The sequence below is a fragment of the Medicago sativa genome, chromosome 8 (genome assembly GCF_051527215.1).
Source record: "Medicago sativa cultivar Bolivia chromosome 8, Bolivia_mono, whole genome shotgun sequence".
In the NCBI taxonomy this organism is placed as follows: Eukaryota; Viridiplantae; Streptophyta; class Magnoliopsida; order Fabales; family Fabaceae; genus Medicago; species Medicago sativa.
The window spans coordinates 76,899,316-76,918,864 of record NC_140756.1 but is presented as its reverse complement, the minus strand read 5'-3'; the positions used below and the strand labels follow the sequence as shown (position 1 = coordinate 76,918,864).

At 32.1% G+C, this 19,549-nt stretch overlaps 1 protein-coding gene and 1 long non-coding RNA gene across 3 annotated transcripts; both read right to left on the bottom strand.

Annotated features, from left to right (window-relative positions):
• Positions 1 to 517: 517 nt before the first annotated feature.
• Positions 518 to 2,520, bottom strand: LOC146901700 (uncharacterized). The gene is made up of 4 exons (XR_015022006.1): positions 2,050 to 2,520; positions 1,827 to 1,910; positions 1,476 to 1,580; positions 518 to 856 (listed from the first exon to the last, which is right to left on the bottom strand). It is a non-coding gene; the product is annotated as an uncharacterized LOC146901700 (long non-coding RNA).
• A 12,951-nt stretch (positions 2,521 to 15,471) lies between these two features.
• On the bottom strand, positions 15,472 to 17,705 carry LOB (Lateral organ boundaries (LOB) domain family protein). 2 transcript variants are annotated; one of them, XM_085735307.1, is made up of 2 exons: positions 17,332 to 17,705; positions 15,472 to 16,281 (listed from the first exon to the last, which is right to left on the bottom strand). In XM_085735307.1, exon 2 carries the CDS (start codon positions 16,260 to 16,262, stop codon positions 15,693 to 15,695), a length of 570 nt encoding a protein of 189 aa, XP_085591433.1. In that variant the 5' UTR covers positions 16,263 to 16,281; positions 17,332 to 17,705; the 3' UTR covers positions 15,472 to 15,692. The 2 variants fall into 2 exon arrangements, with proteins under 2 accessions (XP_085591433.1, XP_085591432.1); XM_085735306.1 differs by having other exon boundaries at positions 17,382 to 17,702.
• Positions 17,706 to 19,549: the final 1,844 nt, after the last annotated feature.

The window sequence follows — 19,549 nt, the reverse complement described above, 5'->3', positions numbered from 1 at the left end:
TGCCTATGCCTGGAACTGTTACAGCTTTTACTTTTATCCCGTTGTTGCTAGGATCACTACAAGAAATGTTGCATTTTGCCAGGGGCAGAAGCCTTGGCAAAATGCAGAAAGCCTTGGCAAATGGACGTTTGCCAGGAGTTTTGCCAGGAGCAGAATACCAGCAAATCTGCTCATCGCAAATGACCCTGCCAGGGCTTTAGCTCCTGGCAAATGCGCTCCTGGCACAGGCCCTGGCTCAACCCCTGGCAAACTGTGTCTGCATGATTGCATGCTTTACTGACGTATTCTGGTCAATGCAGGCTTTTGCAGATGATCACATCAGTCATTTTCAAACCATGCCAGGGAAATTGCCAGGGGTTAACCCCTGGCAAAATGTGTACGAATTTTTTTTTTAAAAACATTTTTTTAAATGTTTAAAAAATCAAAATATTAAAATTTAATAATTAAAATAATTTTAAAATTAACTTCAACAAAACAAAAATACAAACCTAAATACATATTACAAAATTACAAGATATAAACAATAGTATAACATCATTCATTTATGAATAAAATAAATTATGGATAACGGAGACATCAAACATATTCAATTTTTTTTATATATGATTGCAACAACACAAATGTATGGGGACTATAGAACTCCATTGGTAAATAACAAAGTTGATTTATTAATTGAAATAGCTACAGAAAAAGGAAGAAAATATTAACTTAAAATCATTGCCATTGGATGTGTACCAAATCAAGTGCTTCAACTCTTGAGTATTAGATGTCCGTATCAGTCCAATTGCATACAAAAACTCTTCGAATCCTCATAACTGTGGTGCATCAGTGGTGCATAACTGTGTTGCGATGTGTTCTATGCGGGAAGATGGTATAACATATGTTTAGTTCAAGTTTAACACAGGAAATTCAGGTACACATAGATAAATGACATGAAACAATGCAAAATTACACAAGTTCAGTGATTCATGAGCATCAAAATACAAGATAAGACAAAAGACATTCACAAAAATTCAATTTTGTACATAGCAGTGCATTATTTAGAGGTTAGCACAATCTGATATAAATCAGATCTATCTCTGCAATATTGAAACGTGCCTACCATGTTACATCACTATGAAACCTATAAGTTTATTATAAAGAATTTGGAGCCCTATGCTGCAAAGACTTGTGTGCTTAAGGTTTTTATGAAGATGATTAAGTGAAAGTATAATGTAAGCGAACCAACCTCAAACTCAAAATTCAGTGACTGATGGAATAATAACATAGTTAGGCCAAAAGCTAAAATTACCACATTAATGAGTCTTGTGTGACTCTTGATGAAGTCAGATGGGTTTAAGTAGCACATCATTGAATTATGCATGAACATTGAAAACCATTGATTTTCATTTTCAAAGCACTAACCAATGTTTCTTTACACATATATAACAGCACAAGAATCAACCACTAACATTAGTCAATAACTCAGTACTTACATTATCCTAGCCAGAGCTTCTGTGAGAATCAGAATCTGAGATACCATCATCCAATGATTCTGAAGGACCGCAACCAGTAGCAGAATCGTTTTTAGCTTCAATTTTCTGAACACAAGCAAAAAATAAATCAGACCCAGAATTAACAAAACAGTTACACAAGATCTTCTTTTCTAAATGATATTGAAGCTTTGATAATTTAGAAATTGAAATGCTAAATATACGTTTTTTTTCACGAGGCAAAGCAACCCGTTTTACTCCCAGATTTGGTGGAAAACACGGTAGATAATTGTGTTAAATAGCCAATCATATTAATTTGTATCGCAATCGCCATGATTTCTGTCATAACATTACCTTATCATGTTCAGAATCATCTGAAATAATCTCCTCCTTAATCTCTTTCATCGTAATCACTTCCTTCCGATCTTCATCCTCACCCATGTAACATTACATAATTATTTTTAAATGAAACAGAAACAGTACATGATAAACTAAACCCTAGTGCAAAAAATCTAAATCCTAAACCCAAATTGACAAAATGAAGCAAATAAAAAAGGGGAAAAATAAAAAATTTACCAATTTTCAAATAATCTGAATCAGTTTCTTCCTTAATCTCTTTCATTTCAACAACCTCATCTATCTTCTGCTTCTTTGTAATCACTTGCCTCTCATCTTCATCCTCACACTGCCTCTTACCTATACAAATTTTTTTATTAAAGAAACAGAGGGTTTGGTTTTGTTGCTAACATCATGAGGAAGAAGATGGTGGGTTTGGTTTCTCAAAAAGAGGATCATAGTGACTAGAAATTAAGAGAGAAGGTGATGATTGGGGTTTTTCAAATCTAACCAATCGATAAAATAAATGGGTAGTTTTTGAAGAGGGGAAGGAGAGGGTTTCAATGGTGGCTGTGGTGTGGTGGAAGGAGGTATGATGGTGAAGTTGTGGTAGCTGAAAGAATTGGGAAGTGGGGTTCAAGCAAAAAGAAGAAGAAGAAGTCGCAAGGCAGCAGCAGCAGGGAGAAGAGTATAAGGACAGAATATTTTTGACAACAAGGGTAATAATAATAATAAACAAGGGCAACCCCATGTTCTTTCCACTGCAACGCCTGCATTTTCCTGTTCCCTCTTTGAATTTGATTTTGGGCCTTAAATTTTGCCAGGGGTTATGGAAATTTGTGAGGGGCTTACCCCTGGTTTACGAAAAAGTGGTCCCGTATTTTCCTATGACATTTTGCCAGGGGCATCCCTGGCATTGCTCCTGGCAAATTTGCCAGGAGTTCTTGCTCCTGGCATTGTTCCCTGGCAATATGCAACATTTCTTGTAGTGGATAAAAACATTCTGTTTTTAATTCTTCTGAGTAGTTGGTTAACCATCTCCAGTTTTTGTAGTAGTCTCCAATGGTGACTTCTTTAACAAATTTGCTTTCTCCATAGATAATTCTATCTACAGATATTTTCTTCTTAGTCTCCATTTTTGATGGCTGGACTATATTGTTTGCTGTTGCAACTTCCTTGTAAACAGCGTTGTAGGCTGTTTTTGCTTCTTCAAGGGTCTCATAACCTTTGTATCTGACATTTTTGCCGTTTGTATGTAACTTTGTGGTTTCCCAGTTTTGGTAGATACCTTTCATAGGTCCATCAAAAATCACATAAGCTTTCTTTTTGCCTCCAAGTTGACTGTCAATCTTTTGGCTTGTTTGTTGATCAATGGATTCTTTTTCTTTTCCATTTTTTCTTTCATCTTCTTCGACTTTATCAGCCCAAGATGTTTTTGGTAAATCTGCAAGGTTAGTTGTTGGGGTTGTTGAAGATTTCCATCCTTTTGGTTCTATTGACTCAATTGGAGTGTTTGACTCTTTTGAAGCTGAGTATTTTACATAGTAGTTGAATTTTCCAGAATCTTGACCTAGCAGATCCCAGTTTTCACTATTTTTAGATTCTGAAACTGTTGATGTTTCTTTTTTACAAAGTTTTTCAAGGTTCTGAATTGTTAATATCATCTCCCCCTCTTCAGAAAGAAGAGTTTCTAGACGATTTTTTGCAGAGGCAATTTGCTCCTGTTTTTATCTGAGAGAATTCTGTAGCGTCTTTATAGCTGCTTCCATTCTCTTGTCAATGCATCTGCAAAGCAATTCTTTTCAGATTTTATATATTCAATATATGGGTGAAACGGTTGGAGTTTCATCTGCCATCTTATAAGTCTTCCATATTTATAATTGACACGAAGGTCATATTTCCAAAATCCGGTTACATATTTGGAATATGTTCTTAATAAAAATCTGGTTGGAATTAATTCCATTTGCCATTTTGTTAAAACTTTAACACAACTTAATGTTTCTAATTCATGAATTGGATACCTTGTTTCGGTATCTGTAAATGATCCTGAAACATATTTACAAAGTAAAAGATCTTCATCTTTTATCTTATTTTTAATATTTTCATAAGAATAATCAATCTTAGTATCTTTTGATACTAATTTTTCTGATAAATCAAATAGTTTGTCCAATTTCTCTTTCGAGCTACTAGACTTAGCGTACTGGGTTGCTCCAGTATCTTTCATTCCTTGTTGATGGGTTACATCATCAACATAGTTTCCCGAATCATCAAGATTCAGTATCGTTTTACCATTAGGTAGAGCTCTCATACAACCTGCCCAGGTTGTTTTATCAGCATCAATCTCAACAATTAAAAAATCATTTTCTGTTGGATTGTATAAGCTGGGTAAAACTTTAATTTTTCTTTTAATAGTTTTTACAGTTAGAGTATCTTGTTCAGTCCATGACCATGGAACCTTTTCAGATATCTTTTTCTGTAAAATCTTTCTTTCAGTTGCCAAATTTTTGAAAAATCCTTCATTGGCAATATAAACATCCTAAAAATCTTTGAATTTGTTTTCGGTCTTTCAATTCATCAGGGAAAGCTTGAATCTTTTCCTGAACATGTGGAGATAAATCGAGAGTGCCATTTTCTTTAAAAATAAGACCTAAATACTCGATTTCTTTTTTGGCTAATTGTGATTTCTTTTTTGAAATAACAATTCCCTTTTCTGAAATTCTGTTTAAAACAATTTCTACATCTTTAAGATGTTGTTCTTTAGTTCCTTTTGTAAAAACTAAAATATCATCAATATATGCCAAACATATATGTTCTAATCCTCTAAGAGCATTATCCATAAATCTTTGGTATATAGATGGTGCTTGTTTTAGTCCAAATGGAAGGACATTCCATTGGTAATGACCTTGTGGACATGAAAAAGCTGTTAAAGGCTTAGTTCCTTCTGAAAGTCTGATTTGATAGTATCCTGATTTTGCATCAAAAGATGAAAACCAATCACAACCTTTTATTTTTTGTAAAATATAATCCTTTCGTGGTAATTTGTAAGAATCTCCGATTGTAGCATCATTGAGTTTCTTATAATTTATCACCATTCTTGCTTTTCCTCTTTTTATTTCATTGTGGTTTGTCACATAAAAAGCGGGTGCTGAATGTGGACTTGCAGATGGAGTAATTAACTTCTTTTCTTGAAGTTCTTTTATATCTTTTTGAAATTCTAATTTATCTTGTACCGAATAAGGCATTTTATATCTTACATTAATCTCCTTATTGGGATCTCGTAATTTAATTGTAACAAGTTTATGATTTGTATTTTTCAGTTTATCCAAAGGATCTTCTGAACATACAGCATCAAGTTTTTGTTCAATTTCTTCAAGATTTAAAAAGAATTTTCCTTCTTCCCAAATACTCTTTAGGTTTATAAGATTTTCAGAAATTAATTGAATAATCTCATTTCTAGTTATAATTTTTGTAGTTATAACTTTTGTCTTTTCTTTGGGGTTTGCTAAATTTTTCCAAAGTAAAGAAATAGTTTTTACATTTTGCACAAATGGTGCATATAACTTTAAAAAGTTATTCCCAATGATTAGATCTAATCTTGAATCATGGAGATAAATTGTTGGTATGAAGAATTCATGACCTTCTATAGTAATTGAGATGTTTCTCAAAACAAACCATATTTGATGTTTTGACTTATCTGCAACAATTATTTCTTTGGGTTTTTGTAGCTCTTCCCAATTTCTTGATATGTTTCGTTTTCCGAAACATAACGTTGCGCCTGTATCTAAATAGGCTAAAATTTCCTTCTTGCGAAGTTTTACTTTGATAAAGGTAGCACTAGGGTTTCCTTTACTCAAAATCTTGGTTTTGCTCATCTTCGGAATCTGTACAAAGTTCATAGAAACTTTGTTGCTCCCAATCAGAATCTGAATCTGATTCTACTGGTTCATAACCTATTCTATAGATCATGTTTAAAACTTGTTTCTTTTCTTTAGAAACTTTCTTTGGACATTCATTAGCATAATGTCCTGTTTCATGGCATAGCCAACATGTGCATGATTTTTTACCTTTAGGACAGGTTTTATTTTTTCTAGGATACTCCCTTTTTCTTCTATAGAATCTTTTCTTCCTATGTTTCTTTTTATCATAGGAAAATCTTTTAAATTTCTTTCTTCTAGGATATTTTCTTTTTCTCCTATTTTTGTCACAACCATATGCTCCAATTTTCCCTTGGATTCTATCACAGCACAATCCTATTCGTGCATCTCGTTTTGATTGTTTCTTTAGGCACTGTTCTTGCATCCAATTTCTAAGGATAGAAATTCTAGCTCCTAAAGTATTTTTAACCGTTCCTGAGGATACTGCACTGTTAAATTCAGTTTGAATTATTTGGGACATTGACATAGGTAATTTTTGGTAGAATAATTCGACAACCTTTTGGTTTTCTCTAATGTCCTTATTTAGATCATAATATAATTGTGAAAATTCACAAATATAATTTTCTATGTAACAAGGATTACATATGGATAAATTCATTATTCTCCATAATTTTTCAGTGTTAAAGGCGGTATTTGAATCTACCGTATCTTGCCATCCTTTGAATTCATTTAAAAGCCATTCAAAGATTTTATTGATCATTCCCATACTATTTTCTGCAGTTTGTTCTTCTTCAGGTTTTTCAGCCAGAAATTTATATGCATTACCTTCTGTTCTGCATAAAAGATAATTAAAAATCTGTTTTGGGCTTAAACCTTTTAAATCACTATCTAATTGTATTTGGATAGTATTTTTATTATACCAATTTCTTATGGCTTGAACAAGATTGTCAACACAATCAATATTTAGAATTCCACTTCCATCATTTATACTATGTTTGGGAATATAATTCATAGGAATTCTTTGGAATTTAGCTTGAGAAAATTCTCTATGGAATTCTGTATTCCAATTATAAGAGGGTCCTCTTTTTGTTCCTGAGCTTTCGCCCATTTCTAATTGTTCTATTTTAACGAAATTTTCATCGTCTTTTGATTCATCATCAGAACTAAAGTCGTAGACAAAATCTTCTAAATCTTTAGGTTCAGGTTCTTCCTTAATGGAATCTTTTTCACTTATGTCTAAGGTAGCCATAAGTTGGTCTAATTTTTCGAGTTGATACTCTATATTTTCTTCTATACTCATTTCTTATAGTTAAAAAATAGAGTTTTTTCAATTTCTTCAATCTTTTCCTTATTCTTCCCCCCTTCTTGAAGAGAAAGATTTTGTTTACAACAATTTTTTATTAGATAATTAATCATGTCAGTTATATTGTTTAATTGAGGATTAAAAGAATGATATATATGAGGATATTTATGATTATCATTTTTGTTATAACATGGAAAATCTCTTTCCATATTTACCCAAGTTTCATGGGGTCTTTCCAATCCTTGCTCATAATCTTTTGTGAATAAACTATTTTGTTTAAAGATTTGAGGTAAGGTTTCAAGAAAAGAAATTTGTCTCTCAAATCTCTCATTTAATTTCTTGGTTTCGTCAAGCAAAGCCTTGACTCTGGTTGTGAGTGTATTGTTTTCTTCACTCATCTAGCTAATTCTTTAAGTTTATCTCTTAAATCTTGAGCTAATCCTTTATATTCATTATATAAAAAATGATCTTCATTTTCATGGCTTTCATATAAATATTTATCTAAAAAATATTCAGCCGTTTTATCGCACCATCTAATCTGTGCTTTTACTAGTGTAATATCTTGATAATTTGGACATAATATAAAGGGTTGTAAAATACACTTCCCTGTTGGTCCTTTAATAAAATACATTTCCATTATTTACTTTAGACTTTTAAGGCCGGTTTTTGAACAAACTGATTTAAAAGATTTGACTTTATTGGAAAAGTCATTTGGATAACTGCACCGTAGAATTTCTTTTAAACTAAATCACTTTGATAAAAGAGAATGATTGCTTAACAAAGAGACAAAACAAAGTCATCAAACTCAAAATTACTGAAAAGAAATCCATCAAATTAGGGTAAAGCAAGCTACACCAATCCATTTGACCGTCCTAAATGAGACAAACAAAAGTGAAAAAAGTCATGGCAAAGTTGAAAAAAATCCGGTGGTGATAAGTTGTTATCACGACTCACGGTTACATCTTGAATGCATGACAAATTAATTTGATTAGCAGAAAATAATAGAAGAGTCAAGCTTTTTCAGAGTCTAGAATATTTTGGGTACACACAATTAAAATTGACACATCACATGTGCACGTATACTTGTCTGTAAATAGTAAAAACCATCATAACAACAGACTTGTTGTCTCTCTTGACTATATATAATACTTAATGTGATTAATGACACAAGCTATAAGTACATGTACATTATAGCACCACCACCAGTATGCAACGCAAAAGATACAAGTCCCTGCAGGACCCATTGTTGGCTTTTCATAGGTCCACGAGGACATAAAGAATTTGATGAAGGGCATAAATAAATAGAGATATAGTATATACTTACAGGACCCCTCCCCTCACACTCACATGGCTTGTCCTTTTCTTAATAACCTCACCCTGCCCTGCCCTGCCCTGCCCTGCCAATATTTTATCTGCTCTTTGCTTCTTCTCTACGTCTTACTGCAGCAGAGTGTACACAAGATTGATGTGTTTGATGGATTCTCAAAATTGCATTCATTCATTCTCACACAAACATTGAGTTCAGAATGCCATACTCACCTTTTCCCCGACCCATATTAATATTCAGGGACGGATTTAGGAATACATTTCAATTTCAAATGTCGCTAAATAAGTAACAACCGAAAAAATGATGAATTTTTAATATTTTATACTTTAGCGATTGAATTTTTTTCACTATTTCTGTCGCTAAATATTTTAGAGACTGATTTTTACTCGAGCAACTGAATTTTTAGTCATTGTTCTGTCGCTAGACATATTTGCGACTGATTTTAATTCATTATTTCCAATCGCTAACTAAAAAAATTCTATTTTTTTTTTAAATCCATGTGTGGCTATAGCCACACATGGCCATGAGATGGATCTGCCCCTATTACTATCTCACCCTTTATTTATTAAATTATAGTATTCTAGTTAACTAATAAACCAATTAATACAATCTCTCTCTCTCTCTCTATATATATATATATATTTCCTCTAGAATAAAATATAAACAAAAATGATAGTTGAAGGTAGGGATATGAATAAGTACAAGAGCATGCTACCTAGCATACTATAGGTTAGGTCAGACCGCATTTTTATTCTTAAATAAAGAAAATTTAGACTTTTCTAAAAGTTTATTTAGTTAAAAAGACTAGGTCACGAGCCATAAAAAAAATGTCTCTTAGCCTTATCAACCAACATACTTAAGTAAATATGAGTAATATTATTTATTATTAATATTATTATATTATATTGTGAACTTTGAATTTAATTATAATTTTTTTACATATTTAAATTTATTATTATAAACTGGAATTAAATAATGTATAGTCAAATTCTCTAAAATTTCATGTTAAATATCAAACAAAGGAGAGTTTATTCATATTGATATATTAGTTCGTTAGTCTATTTAGACTTAAATCACACTACTTATTTAAAGATGTTGATATAAAATAAGTTTTTAAACATGCTAACATGTCATATCGATCAGAGTTTCAAAATGTCAAACTCATGCCTTAAAAATAAACCTATATAAGACGCCGTAAATCAGACGTAGAACTTGACATTTTTGACATGTTAGACTTAGGCCTTTAATGCTTAGCTAGGCCTAGACTATTTCCACCCTTAGTTGAAAGGCAATGTATGTAGTTAAAAATTTAGTTTACATGCATCAACTTTTCAACTAAGCTTTAGTCGTTGTGCGTGTTTATATATATATATATGGGGTTTGCTAGAACACACCCACTAGTTTTCATGTGGGAGTGTTTTAGCAAGTAAATAACTAAAAAGTGGTTAAATACACCCTAAGGTGTATGTTGCTATAACACACCTTCTAACAAAAACAAGTGGGTGTGTTCTAGCAAATCCTATAGGCATTTGCTAGAACACACCCACTAGTTTTTATGTGGGAGTGTTTTAGCAAGTAAATAACTAAAAAGTGGTTAATTACACCCTAAGGTGTAGCTTTGCTAAAACACTCCCACATAAAAACTAGTGGGTGTGTTCTAGCAAACCCCTATATATATATATATATATATATATATATATAAGATAAATGTTACGAACACTCTTTTTCTAACACTATCTAGCATTCACTCTCTCATTAAATGAAACTCATGTGAGTCTCACCACTTTATGTGATATCCTTTTTTATAGTGGGTTACCGGCATGAATCTCATCTAATAAGAAAATAAATGTTAGAGTGATTATGAAAAAGAGTGTTCATATCACTCCTTGTATATATAATTGATGGGGGAAGTTATGAGAATAGGTTTTGTTTACAAAAAATTTCCTAAAAAGAAAAAGTGGATGAAGGATTTTGGTGATTTCGAGGGTCAGGGTGGTGATGAATTGGAAGTGTTAATTAATATGGACGTGACTGTATCAACCGGGGTAGCTTCTGCCAGGCCCTCGTGTAATGTATCCTCATACCCATATTCTTTTGTGTGTATTGTTAGAAGAGCTGGGTTCTGACTTTTTATCATTTTGAACTGTGATTGTAACATGTACAGTTGTTTTTGCTGTGTGCTGACAAACATAATAGCCTTCAACATTTGAATTTGCATACTTGCTTTCTCATATTAATCGCAAACACGCATGAATTAGGATTCAATTTTATTGAAAAATGAGAATTCACATTGTGTACTCCAACACATTGTCCGACTCAAATTATTTATAAATCACCGTTTTTTTAGGGATTGATTATTCACGGTTAGATACATTATATGATTCATTGTCTATCTATATCTTTCACATAGGGAATATGTTGTTTGATACTCCCTCCGTCCCATATTACTTGACCTATTTAGAATATTTGCACTATTCATGTAACATGTTTTGACTCTATTTTTCTACTAATATATAAAAACAAAATATAGCATATAAGATGTTGTTAGATTCGTCTCGATTAATATTTTCAAAATATCAAATTTTCTTAATTTTTTCTACTAGATTATTAAAGAAATTTAAGCTTAAAATTGTGCATTGGCATACGTGACGGAGTCAACTAGGTCAAGTAATATGGGACGGAGGGAGTAAAATAAGGGTACACTTGTTCTGCTCGAATCTATCTACGTCACACCTCATATCAAAATGTTTGTCTCTCCCATTTTATAATTAATGGGTTAGTGTACTCCTTGTACCTCTATTTATATATTTCTTTGCTTATAAAAGAAAAGGAATTAGCAGTTGATATGGAATATCGATGTTGGTAGGATAGTGGAAGAGTTTAGTCCTCTCTAAGGTTTAATTAGATGGAACTTTTGGTTTAAACCTTGATAAATAACCATTGTAGGAGAGTAACCAAAAAAAGATTCGGCCATACGATTTTCTGCACACACAATGGTTTGTGTGTTGACTTAATGGGCATATCCATGAAAAACTCAAGAGCGTCCTTCACCAAATGAGAAAAAACACCAATAGATGCAATAGATCTCAAAACGGATATGGGAGGCGCTATACACCATTCTCCCTAAAACCCTAGCAAAGGGAAGAAGGGAGTGTCACAAGGAAAGAGTTATATATATATATATATATATATATATATATATATATATATATATATATATATATATAGAATAACAAGATTGAATGTTGTGATCAAAGAAAACAAGTGATCAAGAGCTAGGGTTTGGTTTGCTTGAGCTAGAAACTTGGAGCTGTCACAGGGAAAGAGTATATATATATATATATAGAGTTATGTTACAAGTCACCCTTTGGTGGTGTCTTTTATCAAGTCACACCTTAAGGTGTGATTTTCACTTTTTAGTTATAACTTTGATAAAAGACACCTTCGTAAAAGTAAGTTGGTGTCTTTTCGCAAATGCTCATAGAGTAACTTGATAAAAGACACTTTCATAAAAGGTGTCTTCTATCATAACCCATATATATGGGGGCTGCTACAATACATGAAGAAATAAGTTAGCAAGTCTACTCTCACTTAAGAATTTAAGTTAACAACCTACTCTCACTGGTTTTGTTTTATACCAAAAACCCAACTATTATCTATTTAAAACAATTTTAAGTGTAAGGATAAATTTATAAATTGGATTTTATGTTGTTTTTTAATTAGAAACAAGTTTCTTGTTGGAACATGACAACGTCGTCCACCCCCAAAAACATTATTACACCCCTCAAAATGTTGCTGTTTTTCGGTGATGTCCTTATACCCATACACTTTTTCAATGATTTTTTTTTTTTTTTTATGAATTTTCTCAGCATTCTTAGATCTTATATAAAAAGTATTTTTTTAAGCTATAAAAAAGTGCTGCTTTACGTTTTTATTAAGCTAGAGAATTTAAACATCACCAAAAAAACAAATGATTAATTAAGTTTTTGGTCCCTAGAAGTAACTTCATCTACAAAAAAAGTAACTTGCTTCACGAAAATTTTTTTTTTTCCAAAAATAAATAAATTAAGAAGCTAGCACAATTTTGTTTTACATAGTTCAGAAACGTAAGACATAACAAAACATTAAGGAAACAAGTTTCTAATATTTTATTTAAAAATTAAAATAAATTTATCCTTTGCTTAAAACATATTTTAAGTTGAGAGAATTACTTGTCAAAAAAAAATAGAGAGAATTAGTTATTTGATCAAAACTCAAAAACAAGTGGGAGTATGCTTGCTAACTTACTCCTTCGTATTTTTGAGTAATAATGAAAAATAATGTTCAAAGATAAAGAACATAAAAAATGACCAAAAACAACAACTAGTACCAAAAGAGCAAAAGAAAGAACACCCATGTATCTTGTTCAAAAAAAGAACACCCATGTATGAGTGGTTTGTTGAGGTTATGAATTGTTTATTAAGGATGTAGAAAGCTAGTGTGGGACTTCATTGTTTAAGATATCTCATTGAGTTTGAGTACCCACATACTATAATTAATTGCATACTATTTTGCTGCTTAAAAAATACATATTATGATCATGGCTATATTAATATGATTAAAATATATATATAACCTCTATACTTTTTTCCTTCTTTCTTTTAAACAAAAAATTTATACAATAAGGTAATGTTAAAGCTTTAACTTGATCATTTTAATTTATAGGGTTAATTAAGTAAATGGTCCTTGAAAATATTCAGAATTTTGTTTTTAGTCCCTATAAAATAAAATCACACTTTTTAGTCCCTAGAAAATTTTCCATCAGCATTTTTAGTCTCTATAAAAATTTTCCATCAGCATTTTTAGTTCATGTCAAAAATTTCCATCAACATTTTGGTCCCTAAAATGCTTAAGGAAAATGTTACAGGGACTAAAAAGTGTGATTTTATTTTGTAGGGACTAAAAACAAAACTGTGAATATTTATAAGGACTAAAAACTTAATTAACCTTAATTTATAATAAAGTGAGGGACATGTGTCTTTTCTTTTGAAAGATAAAAGGCTTCATTTCACTGTTACTTTCTCCATGGAAAAAACCCTAATTCCATTCCTACTTTAATTTTACTCTGATTAAGATATTTTGTTTTTTTAACACTGCAACTTGTGTGGGACTCTGACCTCACCAGGGTTTGTTTAGAATTTCACCTGTTTACAAATAACAAAATATAAAAAGTCAATTTCAATGAAAAATATGTTGAAAGTCTAAGAAGGTTTTCAAGTTCTATTTGCCTACATAATGAAACCACGCCACTTTGTTTCTCATATGATTACCCGGATAAAATAATTGATATTTCACAATCATTAATTCTGGTGTAATGTATGCAAGTTGTTGTCAATTCAGTGCTACAGTCTTGGAAAAGGATGAGAGGGGCATACTATTTGCACTGTATTGTCTGAAGAATGAGTGTTGGTGGTTGAAGATAGTAACAGTTTTGAAGGTCTAGCTAGGGTACATATTTGAAGAGAGAAGGAAAACCCTAAGGATGAACAACTGTCTACTACTATTTTTTCTGTGTTGATTGAGTTGAGGAATCAAACAAGGATAGAAACTGTGGTTACTATTTGAGATATTTTTTTTTTATGATTAAAGAAAATGTGGGGATGAAGATCAGCCTCAGTATTCTCACCAGAAGATAATGTTGAAGACAAAATTCAACTCCCTACCTTTTTATTTCTTTGGACATCATGAAAGCTACAATTCAAAACTATGGATTGCTTTGCAGCATAAACATGAGTTCAGAAATATACTCCTCGTTTTTCCTGTTTTTTGAATAGTTCATTCAACAACATCCCCGTGAATTTAGCTCAGTTGATAGAGATATTATATATTATATGTAAAACTCGGGATTCGAATCTCAAACACTCAACTTCTTCACATTTAAAATATGTGAGCTCTAACCACTATACTACTTAAAAAAAAAAAATCTAGCAACACAATATATATTTTGTCGGATTATGATACGAAACACAGACCTTTTTTTTTAACATGAAATTAAGTTCATACAATTCTACACATGATAAAATACAGAAGTTTAGATTTATAATTATCTAATTAGGGTATTTATTAATTATGTTCAAAACAGAAAATGAAAGTAAGGCTGGTCCACAAAAAAGAAGAGGTAGAATATACAGCTTAGGTCTAAACCATAGGGTCAGGCTTTTCAATCAATTAAAGTAATATTATATATTGGTCTCATATTCTTAGTGCATGATTGGCTATGTGATAACGAAAATTGATTTCGACTAAGTGTGTGTTTGGTTCAGTTTTGAATATAATTGATTCTGACAAAATTGATTCTGATAGAATTGATTCTGAGAGAATTGATTTATGTTTGGATACAATTATGTAGAATTGATTAAACAAACTGAATGTTGTTTGGATGATTTTGATCAAAATTACTTTTGAATGTATAATTACTAAAATAGACATAGCTAAAGGAGAATTGATAAAGAAGGATAATTGATAAAGGGTAATAAAAGAAAATAATAGGTTGTAATAATAAAATATACAATTTACTGTTTATAATTGATTCTAGAAAAGCTAGAAGCTAGAATTTGTAGCTTCATGGAGAATTGCTTTTGGAGGATAAAAGCAATTCTGAAAAGCCAAACCAAACATGTTGTAAATTTATTCGGTAAAATTGATTTTCTAATTTTAAAGAAACATTAATTCAAAAAACAAAATGAATTCTACTTAGAACAATCAAACTTATCAAAATCGTGTTTGTGAGCTTAGCTCAGTTGATAGAAACAACGTATATATGCAAGGTTCGGAATTCAAACTCCGACAAAAAGAACTTATCAAAATCAATTTTATGGATACATACAAAAGTAATCCTGAATGCTCCAAACACAGGCTTCATCATAAACAATGACAAACAAATTTGTCAACTCAATCCACTTCACATTGCACATGCATAGTGTTTGCATTATGAACACACAATAAGAGGTCTACTAGTAGCCATACATTATTAGTTTGCATGTATACTACCTTATTTAGTCTCTAAAGCCACTTTGATTATACGAAAAGATTATAGTTCAACCTCTGCTGCCTTGTAACAAATTTTTTTCCCACTAACAAATTAATCAGTGACATTTGGTTAAAGATATATATCTCCTATTGTAGAAAAGAGAAGCAAACAAATAAATTTTATTAATGACACACAATAGACCTTCAATCACATAGATAAAAGAGTCCAATAATTAAGGCTACATATTTATAGCCAAAGTTCAGAATAGATGCATATATAAGATAATCAAGCCTTAAGAATATTGCAGACCATGCCTCTCAAAAAGTATAAACCCTTGGATGGGTTATTATAGATTAATACAAAACTTAATTCACATATGATTTCCTCCTCCTCCTCCTCCACCTTCACTCATATCCACTGAGGAAGTATCAGTCCAAGGAAGAGAATAAGGTAAAGAAGAATAAGTAGTAGTAGGAGATTGTCTATAAAGCCCTTCATTTCTTCCACTAAACTGTCTTTGTGGAATTGGTTGGACTGATATCATTCCTTGAGGCACAGAAAGAGAGGCTGGAGGAGGTGGAGGGATATCGGTGAGGGTATAGCGAAGAAGATCGGTGTTAGCAGCGTCGAGTTCCTTTTGAAGCCTTTGAACTTGTCTTTGTAGAAAAGAGATGGCTCCTACACATCCATAAACTGGATCCCTAACTCGTGCTTCGGCTTCGTAAGCAAGTGAGTTAACTGCATCCTCCCTTTGGTGAGGGAGGAGTTCGTTGAGAAGCTTTGTGACATTGCTAGCACCAAATATTTTGTGTACGTTTGCAAATTTTTGAGGCTCTTCTGGAGGGAAGTAAGGTGCAAAGATGCAACCTGGCATGCATTTTCTCCTCAAGAATTTGCAGGCAGCACAAGGTGAATTGTATGCGCTGGATGATGATGCCATTTTTATTTATATTAATTCTCTGCACATAATTAAGATATTGAGAGACTTCATCATATATGGATTTTGAACTCTTTATCAATCTAAAAACATGCCAAGTTCTTCACTAAGCAGTTTTAGATTTAAACATCATCTTGATGAAGGTAAAAAAAATCAAAACTGTTTATACTAGAATATATCAAAATAAAACTAATTTCAAAATATATATTGGTATTTGGTATAATAAGACTACCAATCATCAAAAACTTTCCTAATGAATTAGAATTAGAATAATATTTACATATCCCTCCTTAATCTTTAACATACATCTATACATGCAAAGAGATTATGCTGGCCGATACAATCGTTTGAGGAACATATTGTACTACTATATTTATCATTTCTTTTCTTATTTATTTTTATATAAATTGTCCATGAGGTTTGAGATCAACGGTTAAAGTTTGACCTATTAACTTCAATAAACGAAGTTCAAATCCACTCAGGAGTGAGACGAAATGGTCATTAATATCACTTTAATTAATAGTATTTTTTTTTCCTTTCCTAGTTTTTTTTTTAAATTTTCTAAATAATATATTTTCTTTCTTTCCTCTTTCTCTTTACCATTTTAGATTCATTTGCCTGAGAAAATCATCAAAGAATTCTTAAGTAGTTTCAACATTCAAACATGAAATTTTTTGTGAAGTGTTGATCTGAATTTGTCTTTTAAGTTTAAGAGGTTGTTTTCATCTCATTAATTCCATATTAGGAAACATACACTACCGTACAGATATAACAACACTTTGCCTTTCCTCTTCTGCTAGAATTTTGCTGCATGATCAGAAGTACCAGGTTATAATTACCTTCTGAAATTTAATCAGTTTGAGTCAGGGATCTGGCTTATTATAGTTCAATTGCTACAATACAAAACTTAAAAATGGAAAAGTCCCACAAAAGTATATCATTTTTGTTGTGTGTATCAACTATTACTTTATTTGAAAGAAACAAAATCAGAGAAAAAGAACTATACATGCATAAGGAAAAGAGAAAAGGGAAAGAAAAAAAAAAAAAGGAAGACACATAAACATGATTTTACCTGTTTGTGATGTAGGTTTCTTAGATTCAAATTAACTAAAAGGGAAGTACCTTTTATCCTTGAGAAGCTCCTCTTTTTCCCCTCCCTTGAGAAAGTAGTCTAAGCTAAGGAGAAGCACCTCTATGAGGAAACCCTAATTGGAAGAGAGGAAATTTAGAGGAGTGATAGTGAGAGGTAGAGAGGCGGAGAGAGATGTGAAAGGTGATATAAATTAGTGGAAAAAGGTGATAGCTAGTAGAAGGGCAAACAGAAACAGCAGTGAGTGGATGGAGAAGGAATGGATGCAAAAGACAAAGCTAATAAATGGAGGTATATAGACTAGAGAGAATAACCTATGACCTTGTTGTATAGTATCTAATAATAATATCAAGAATGTGAGGATGTCTTGCATTCTCAGTCTTTCTCTAACTATGTACTCAAACAGATCCTACAAACATTTTTGGGGGACACATCAAATCTGACTTTTTAATTAAATGGTTCTGTTTAGCATGAAACTAATGGCCCATTTCATACATATTAATCATTCTCCTTAGCTAAGTAGGTGAGGATTAACCGCAATTTTTTTAGTTGATCTTAGCTTCTTGTTATATCACTATTAAAAAGATGGTTTCTTTAGGTTACAACATGATCCATCTTATACATCAATAACGAGACGACCATGTTGTTGTAACTAATGTCTAACGTGACTAAATCCCGACGACTACGACATCAAAGCACTTGATGACAAAAATTAATTTAAATGAGTGGTATGAAAACTATATGCAATGTGATCTCTAGATCATGTTTATTTACAACTGGTTTAACTAAAGTTTTTGGTAAGATCAAACTGAAGTTGCTTAAGTGCGAATTTAATATTTGCAAAAACAACATATTTTCGGTTAAAATAATCTCATAAACTTTATTATCTACAAATAATCATAACATAAAGTATGTGACGATACCAAAACAAAGCATATAGAGCATGAAGGAAAAGTGGTTGTCACGAATCTAAAACATTGAAACAACCATATAAGCAGTGTGCTTAAGAAAGACGGTAGATCTCTAATATATGAGAATAAACACTTATCTCTAACAATATTTATTGTTAGCTGTGACCAACAATTCAAATTTGAATCGCCCCGGGCGGAGTAAACTCGAACGCAATCCCTATCTAACCGATGGAAACCTATCTAAGGTATAACCAACGGCACTCCCTCAGTGGCGTGCGGGATCCTTACGGCTAACCCCATTTCCTCTAGTGGAAACCCCCTGAGCCAACCTAGTGTGAACCACAAGGGACACGACACCTACATCATTATTAAAGTCTTGGTCTATACATGTATGAGTATTAGATCTAAACTTGCTAACTCTTCTACCTCAGATCCTTAAACGATCCCACTAGAGGTAAACTATATGCTTGCTTAACTTTCTATGTGAAGAGATATCTAATCAATTCACGTCTTGTCATATTCGTATGGCACTCTAGCTTATATACGAAGGAGACAATCTATATCACTTCGCATCTAATCAAGCATAAAACTCATGTCTAACATTCTATTTCTTACATACTATTCTAGTTCTTGACAAGCTATTCTAGTTCTTGACACGTTATGTCAAGGCTCTACATTTATTTCCCCTCTTAGGTCATCGCTACCCGAGTAATTCGGCTTAATCTCTCTTATTCTTCCTTGATGTACATGCTAATATTGCCATGATTCTTGATTCAAAGATCAATTGATGTTATGTGCATTGCTTAGATGTTGTTTTGGGGTTATAAAGTTGTAAAACTACGAAAGAAAGGCTTCGGAATGCACCACCGACCCCACAAAGAGCCAACAAGCCAAAAGCATGCTGGCTGGTCTAGAGGATTTCGCTATCAGCGACCCTGGAGCGACTTTCTTCAGGCAAATTTTGCTATTAGCGAAATAATTTCGCTAATAGCGAGTTTCTTCGGGTCTGTGGTGCTGATTTTGCAATTTTGACCCAAAACTCGTCAAATTCGATCCTGCAATGCACTATGAACATCCAGAAACATATATAGGCATTTATAAACATATTTCATGGCAATCTAACACATAATCAACAAGAATTTCTTTGGGGTACTAAAATTCTCTTTATGCCTAAACTAACATAAATCTTGATTTCTTGCTAAAATTTCACAACCCAAAGGAAGGTTAAACTATCTAAGAACTCACCTAAACAAGTTTCTTGCAATTCTTCAAGCATCAAGCTCAAACCC